Source organism: Ips typographus, linkage group LG1 (genome assembly GCF_016097725.1).
Source record: "Ips typographus isolate SLU linkage group LG1, UJ_Ityp_2.0, whole genome shotgun sequence".
Lineage (NCBI taxonomy): Eukaryota > Metazoa > Arthropoda > Insecta > Coleoptera > Curculionidae > Ips > Ips typographus.
This window is the reverse complement of record NC_138422.1, coordinates 10,507,256-10,514,226: the sequence shown is the minus strand read 5'-3', so window position 1 is coordinate 10,514,226 and position 6,971 is coordinate 10,507,256. Positions and strand designations below refer to the sequence as shown.

Below are 6,971 nucleotides of genomic sequence, written 5' to 3'. Positions count from 1 at the left end.
CACACTTAACTTAAGCTTGGCTTAAAGTACGACAGTGCAAATGGGGGTTACACTAATTGTATTGCTTTTAAACAAGTTTTGTAGTTTTATAGCTTCATGGAGTGGTATTTGACAGTTTCCAAGTTTATGCCAGATTGAAATATGACTAAAATAGACAAATACTGGTCACGACTGTCTATTTACTCAGATTAAAAAAAAAATAAAAGATTGCGCCAAATATCCAAATGTAATTAGAATTCCCCAGAGATGGAAAATTTTTCCCAAACCTGACAACAATGTCACATTCCAACAATTTATTGTAGTCACCTGGGAACCCGGTTTAATTTTTCATAACGTACTACAGGTTTCGAAATTTTCACAAAGAAACCTTCTTCAGGACGATCTTTTTAAACGCATCTAACTACTTTAATGATATTATGGTGAACCGGGTATACACAATCATATCCAACAGAAAATAACCAAACCAAACTTATATTCACAGGTTTCTTTGAAGTCAATGTTTCTTCAGACATTTTTCAATGCAAATAAGATAAAAAAAAGCTGAGCATTAAATACAAAAAGTACCAAATTCTAACATTAACTTTAAAGCTAGCAGCTTACAATAATCAACATAAAAAAAATCAGTACAAGCACTTTTAAGACCTTACTGAAACATGATCTTTAAACTTTTCTTTTTTCAGGAACAACCTCATCAATCCACCTCAAGTATGCCTCATTTCCATTAGTAATTGGCACAGCAATAACCTCACAAACCTTGTAAGGATGGTTGGCTTTAACATAAGCAGTTAATTCCTCAACCCTGGAGGTTCGAGTTTTGATCATCATCAATGATTCTGAGTCTTCATTGATCTTGTTCTCCCACTCATAGATTGACACTATTTTAGGGACAATATTGGCACAAGCTGCTAGTTTTTCAGACACCTACTTAAAGTAAATTAGTTTCAGTTAGTTACAGAAAATCAAATTGTTTACTATTCCATGTGCAAGTTTCTTGGCTACCTCCTCATTTGGAGTGGTAACATACACAGCCGAATACTGGCTCATAGTTTGGGATGTTTGAGATTTCTGGCATATCTCACCGGACATTGATGCTTTGGTTAAAATTGTGTTTCTACGGGCTAATCTGAAATAAAACTATTCCTAATAACTGAAAGGTAGGAAGATGTATGATTTTTAAAACCTTATTCCAATTTCAAAAAGTACACATACCCTAACAAAATTGCAGATAAAATAAAGCTCTTTTTAGGCAATATCATCGTTATAATAACGTTTAGAACTTTAACTTACCACAATAGTGTTTAGAATACCAGAAATAAATTTCTATTTACCTTTTGAGAACTAAATTTGAATAGACAATGAATAATTAATATAAACAAACAGGGCAACAACTTGACATTTGACAGCGGGACTGAATAGAGTGTAAGTCAGGTCATCTGACATACCGCGTTGCGCCTGATATAAGGTCACGTGGGTGTTGGCAAATTGTCTCTGTTCTGGTAAAATGTGTCTTTAAATCTCTGTTAATATACATAAAATCTCTTTTTCCATGACCGTTTGTGCTTAAACCTAAAACTAATTCCTATTTAACATAATAATATAACAACAAAAAATAATAAAATACTTTTGTGAAGAAATGAATCGAATTGACGTTTAAGAGACAGTCGACAGTGTAAAAACTGAAATTGACAATCAGCTGGTTAAGAAAAATAATCAATAATCAATACCAACATGTCTGCCACAAAATTTACAGTTTTTTATGTTTATTCTTTAATTTCTTCCTAAAATGTACGTAATTTAAGTGAAAACACACGTGTTTACGCGTTACCTAAAACGGTAATGAACAGAACTCAAAATGTGAAATTTTAGTGCGTAATTCTGCAATTTCAAAAGTCAAAATTCATTCAGTGTTTAGACAATGTATTTTTAGCTCACTACCTGAAAAACCTACAAACACGTTGTTTTAAAGCATACAAAGGAATTCCCGCAATTTCCCGACTAAATAGATTATTTTAGCTTGTGCTTCTGTTTGACTGTCTCAAGTACGTTTTGGAAAGGGATCTGAATCAAGAAACATACCCAAGAAGTTTGTTTTATTCAAATCCTGCTGGTACAGTAAACCACCAGAAATGGATTCAGTGGGCGAGTACGAATACGCCCCAAAGGACATTCTGGGTCATGGAGCTTTTGCTGTTGTGTTTAAAGGACGCAACAAAAAGGTGAGCTTTATTATGTGTTGTTGTTCTATATTAGCTAAAGTTTGGCATTTAACCAGGTCTTCCTCTAGCATGTTATGCTAATTACAGAATAGACTATAGTGTCATCTTATTTAGGATGAAGTAATTTTTGAATTAATTACATTGTTGGATTATTTCAACTTATTATCTTTTTTGCTGGATTCTTTGGTACTTTGTAAAAAAGAGCTATATATATAACTGAAAATAACTCAATGTCTAGACTAGTAAAGCACTGTCTTTATTTTGTTTTTGTAAATTTGACCTACATATTGTGAATAGTTCTACTTTACCTAGTCATGTCTAAATCAAGAAATGACGCACACTCACAGATATCTCTTATCATTTAGGTAAGCAAGACAAAACAGGAGTTTTATTTATTGCCAAATGTCTGCTAAACATACTCATAGCAAAAATGCTCCTACAAACATGTATTTATTTTTATTATTACACCAACCATATATTCAAACTATTAATTATACATTTTACAATAAGTTTTGCCAGGGTTTTTGGTTTAATTTTTTTTGTCAAATAAACTGAGAGAAAATAAAAAATAAGTCTTGCTATCTTGGTGGCTATGTATTAATCAAAACATATTCTGAAGAATATTCTTCATAAAAAGTGTGCAGAGAGTTTTTTGTAAGGTTTTTTCTAGTTTCCAAACATTAATTTGTAATTGGGCTGTTAGGTTTCAGACTCACTGTTTGCTCAGTAGGATTGGATTCCAATATGTTTATAAAAAATATAGGAACAGTATTGCTAACCCTTAAGTGATATAATAATTCATAAAAGTTGAACTTTGTCAACTTTTGTTCCAACAAAAGTTGAAAAAAATTCAACTCATGAACCTGTAAAATTTACTTAAAATGAACTGAACTTAAAACTGTAGGTATTGCTTTATAGAGTGATATTTGACAATTTGCAGCATATTAACATAATGAAACTAACTCCAAAGAAAACACCTTCACATTACATCTGTCAAAAATACTGCTTGTGGAGCTCTGAAAACATTTAATGTGAATTTTAACTGATCATACTAGTTTTAAGAAAGTTGTCATTTTACAGCTTTATGAAGAAGATTTAACAATTTCCAAGTTTTTGATAGATGCTCAAAATAGGAAATAAAAACAACAACAGATAGAACAACAAAATATACAGATACACATCACAACTGTCCAATTTCTCCTCATGGAACTATATACAAGCATTTAACATGATTTACAACAAACTGTAGGTATTAACTGTAACAGTGGTTTTAAGCAGGTTTTATAGCTTTATTGCTTTAATGAATAAGTTAAATGGAGTGTCCTATTAGTATTTACCCATGTTTAATTTATCAAGAATAATGATAGACTGATTGAAGGGTGAAATAATCTGTATGCCTTGACATTTTTATGCCTTTGTTTTTAGTACGGGTACTTTAACCATAAGAAACTACAGTTTCTTTCGTTTTAATTCTAGTTTTCTTTCTTCTTTGAATTATACTTTATTTCTATTAGGTTATTATATGCTTCAATTTCTTGCTCTCAGTTCATAATATTCATTATTACTGTTTTTGGTTTCTTACAGCAGCAAACTGGCAAGTCTTGCTGCCAAAATATCCATTCATAATAATATAGAAATAATCTTTTTCCAAGTTTTTTTTTATAGAAAAATAATCCAAATTGTCTGTAGCAAATAATGAGTAACTTAAGGTAGGAATAAGATGAATTATAGGAAATATTTCTCTCATGTTAGCTTCTGACTGATAGACTAAGAAGTGTAAACCAACTATAAAAAAAATTGAACTAAAACTCAAAATTCAATTTATTTACCATTCAAGATAATTCATTTACAAGTAGTATTAAGTTTACATGCGCATAAGTATGTGCACTATTTTTAATTGGTCAAGAAAGATACTACACTTTACTACCTTGTAGTGCAAATAACTATTGTTTTAATTTCACCAAATCCAGTGGTAAGGCTTGACATTCAGGATGATTTTTGATTTTATTCAATTCTATAACCAGCTTCTTTAGAAAATTCCCTAAAAGTGACATCATTGCATCACCAAAATTGCGCATGCTGTATACTTCGTTAATTTATCTTCATTGTTGGAAGATTAGACATTTCAATTATTATTACCTAAATGATCTCTGGGATGATCAAACAAGTAACGTTTATTCATATGACAGTTAATCTTGAAATTGTGTGGTAAAGCTCACAAATCCAATTAGTTGCCAAACGGTAAACAGTTTAGTTACCGGTAGGCTTAACTTGTAATAAGCTTTGACAACAGAATGAAATCGATTGATAAGCTTATTAACGGAAATTAACACCAAATTACAAATCACAAGACAACTATCACAAGGTAAAATAATATTTGAGCATTTTTGAAATTGACATTGCAATGTGAATGATTTTATAATTATTACATTTTTTGTATGTTTAGGATCACTTTCCAGTTGCCATCAAATCTATTGCAAAAAAGAGCTTGAACAAATCTCAAAATCTACTGGGAAAAGAAATAAAAATTCTTAAGGTAATTGCACTTTATTTGTTGCTGTTTTATGCAAAAAAATCCCCAAATTTTAGGAACTTACTGAACTTCATCATGAACACGTCGTGGCCCTGCTGGACTGCAAGGAAACCACAAACCATGTCTTCTTGGTCATGGAGGTAAGTTATTTTTCAATTTTACAACAAAACTGGTTAACCAAAAGTGAACTTTATTTCTTTAAACATAAATTTGCACAGCTGTGAATATTGCCTCATAATAATACAGTCTTAATGCTAGTTTAATAACCTGTTTTTCATTAATGGGACACATAGTTTCCCAATCACACACAAAAGTTTCAAGCACACTTTATCACAATACCATTTTATGAAATCGTTTAAGCTTCATCACTCTTTTTGTCTGAAAATTCCTTGACGATAATCGGTTTGTTGCTGTTGAGTAGTGGCTTCATTTCAACGCCCTGTTCCACGTCTCCATTCTTCGGACTTTCCAAATCTTTGGTTATACCATTAATTGAATTGTTATCATTGTTTGCCTTGCGTTTTTTGATGAAATGATGAGTGAATGCTGCGGCTCCTATTACGAGTACAACCACAAACAATACTATTAGAACTGTAGCGTCTTTGCCGGCGGCGGCGGTGGAAACAGCACTTTCGCCAGTCTTTGGTTGTTCGCTAGCACCTACAATCAGATAGTGTGTTACAATTATGCCAAAGTCAAGGAATAATAAGGATTTTACCGATAGTTTCCTCGCTTGCTTGCAATGAAGACAGAAGCTTATCAGTGTCGCTGCCTTCAACATTGGATGACTTTGAAAGTGAAGGCTCGTTATTTAAAACTGCAACTCCGGACTGAGTTTCATCAACCTTTTCTGCTTCTTTTTCCTTATCATCTGTGAAAATAAAGTCTTAGAATTTTTGTTGTACTTACTAAATTAAGTTAATACCTTTAGCAGATTCTTGAGCTGGAGGTGCTATAGTGGTCTCAGATCTTGATGTTTCCTCCTTTTTGTTTTGTTGCGTGTCTAGGGAAGCCAATCCAAAAGCTGATATGGGTTTTTCTGTTTGTTCAGATGCTTTGTCAGTTTCATCAAGGGCTGCTTGTGGGTTATCTGCGCAGATTAGAACAGTTAAAACTATACATTCAAAACTCTAAAATCGACAACTTACCTTCTGGCGGTTGGCTTTCAGTATCAGCAGGAGATTGGAGCGCTTCTCCTTCTGCGACATTTTCAGGTTGTGGATCTACAGCTGGTTGTTCTTCTTCAGTTGGATGCTCTTCAGGTGTTGCTGGTTCTTCAGGTGCTGGTAGTTCATCTCCAGTTGGTTCTCCTACAGGTGATAGCGGCTCTTCAGGTGCTGGTAGTTCATCTCCAGTTGGTTCTTCTACAGGTGCTGGCGGTTCCTCTACTGGCGGTTCTTCAGGTGCTGGAGGCTCTTCCCCAGTTGGTTCTTCAGGTGCTGGTGGCTCTTCCCCAGTTGGTTCTTCAGGTGCTGGTAGTTCTGCTCCAGTTGGTTGTTCTTCAGGTGCTGGTGGCTCTTCCCCAGTTGGATCTGCAGGTGCTGGTGGCTCTTCTGCAGCCGGTTCTTCCGGTGCTGGTGGCTCTTCTGCAGTCGGTTCTTCAGGTGCTGGTGGCTCTTCTGCAGTCGGTTCTTCAGGTGCTGGTGGCTCTTCTGCAGCCGGTTCTTCAGGTGCCGGTGGCTCTTCTGCAGCCGTTTCTTCAGGTGCTGGTGGCTCTTCTACAGCCGGTTCTTCAGGCGCTGGTGGCTCTTCCCCAGTTGGTTCTGCAGGTGATGGTGGCTCTTGTGCAGCCGGTTCTTCAGGTGCTGGTGGCTCTTCTGCAGCCGGTTCTTCAGGTGCTGGTGGCTCTTCTGCAGCCGGTTCTTCAGGTGCTGGTGGCTCTTCTGCAGCTGGTTCTTCAGGTGCTGGTGGCTCTTCTACAGCCGGTTCTTCAGGCGCTGGTGGCTCTTCCCCAGTTGGTTCTGCAGGTGCTGGTGGATCTTCAGCAGCCGGTTTTTCCGGTGCTGGCAGTTCTTCTGCAGCTTCCTGTTGCTGTTCAGATTCTTGTAGCGCTGGAACGTCAGGTTGCGGTTCGGGTTCTTTGTTTTCATCACCCTCCGACACTGGAGCGTCACTTTCATTTTCTTTTACTCCCACTTCTTCTGCGGGCTCATTTTGAGGTTCCTTCGATTCGGCATTGTACAAAGTTGGCTCTGCGGATTTAATTTGTTATTTACACTATT

General features: G+C 35.6%; 3 protein-coding genes across 8 annotated transcripts in view; 1 reads left to right on the top strand and 2 right to left on the bottom strand.

Annotated features, from left to right (window-relative positions):
- Positions 1 to 455: 455 nt before the first annotated feature.
- Positions 456 to 1,451, bottom strand: LOC145740087 (protein CutA homolog). 4 transcript variants are annotated; one of them, XM_081995436.1, is made up of 3 exons: positions 1,329 to 1,451; positions 973 to 1,123; positions 456 to 921 (listed from the first exon to the last, which is right to left on the bottom strand). In XM_081995436.1, exons 2-3 carry the CDS (start codon positions 1,084 to 1,086, stop codon positions 661 to 663), a joined length of 375 nt encoding a protein of 124 aa, XP_081851562.1. In that variant the 5' UTR covers positions 1,087 to 1,123; positions 1,329 to 1,451; the 3' UTR covers positions 456 to 660. The 4 variants fall into 4 exon arrangements, with proteins under 4 accessions (XP_081851562.1, XP_081851560.1, XP_081851559.1 ...); XM_081995434.1 differs by having other exon boundaries at positions 1,288 to 1,411; XM_081995433.1 differs by having other exon boundaries at positions 1,210 to 1,349.
- Positions 1,452 to 1,699: 248 nt separating this feature from the next.
- Atg1 (serine/threonine-protein kinase unc-51-like protein Atg1) overlaps positions 1,700 to 6,971 on the top strand; it is a 22,607-nt gene continuing 17,335 nt past the window's right edge. Inside the window, exons 1-4 of one of the 3 annotated variants that reach the window (XM_081995426.1) lie at positions 1,701 to 1,865; positions 1,928 to 2,216; positions 4,663 to 4,752; positions 4,806 to 4,889. In XM_081995426.1, coding sequence (XP_081851552.1) covers positions 2,127 to 2,216; positions 4,663 to 4,752; positions 4,806 to 4,889 — 264 coding nt within the window. In that variant the 5' untranslated portion in view covers positions 1,701 to 1,865; positions 1,928 to 2,126. Of the gene's footprint in view, positions 2,217 to 4,662; positions 4,753 to 4,805; positions 4,890 to 6,971 lie in introns of all 3 variants that reach the window. The other 2 variants (XM_081995427.1, XM_081995428.1) reach the window with 2 other exon arrangements.
- The window catches only part of LOC145740082 (uncharacterized), a 5,224-nt gene continuing 3,175 nt past the window's right edge, over positions 4,923 to 6,971 (bottom strand). The window contains exons 5-8 of the mRNA XM_081995429.1: positions 5,898 to 6,941; positions 5,675 to 5,839; positions 5,468 to 5,620; positions 4,923 to 5,409 (exon numbers count right to left, since the gene is read on the bottom strand). Of these exons, the coding sequence (XP_081851555.1) occupies positions 5,105 to 5,409; positions 5,468 to 5,620; positions 5,675 to 5,839; positions 5,898 to 6,941 (1,667 nt within the window). The 3' untranslated portion in view covers positions 4,923 to 5,104. The remainder of the gene's footprint in view (positions 5,410 to 5,467; positions 5,621 to 5,674; positions 5,840 to 5,897; positions 6,942 to 6,971) is intronic.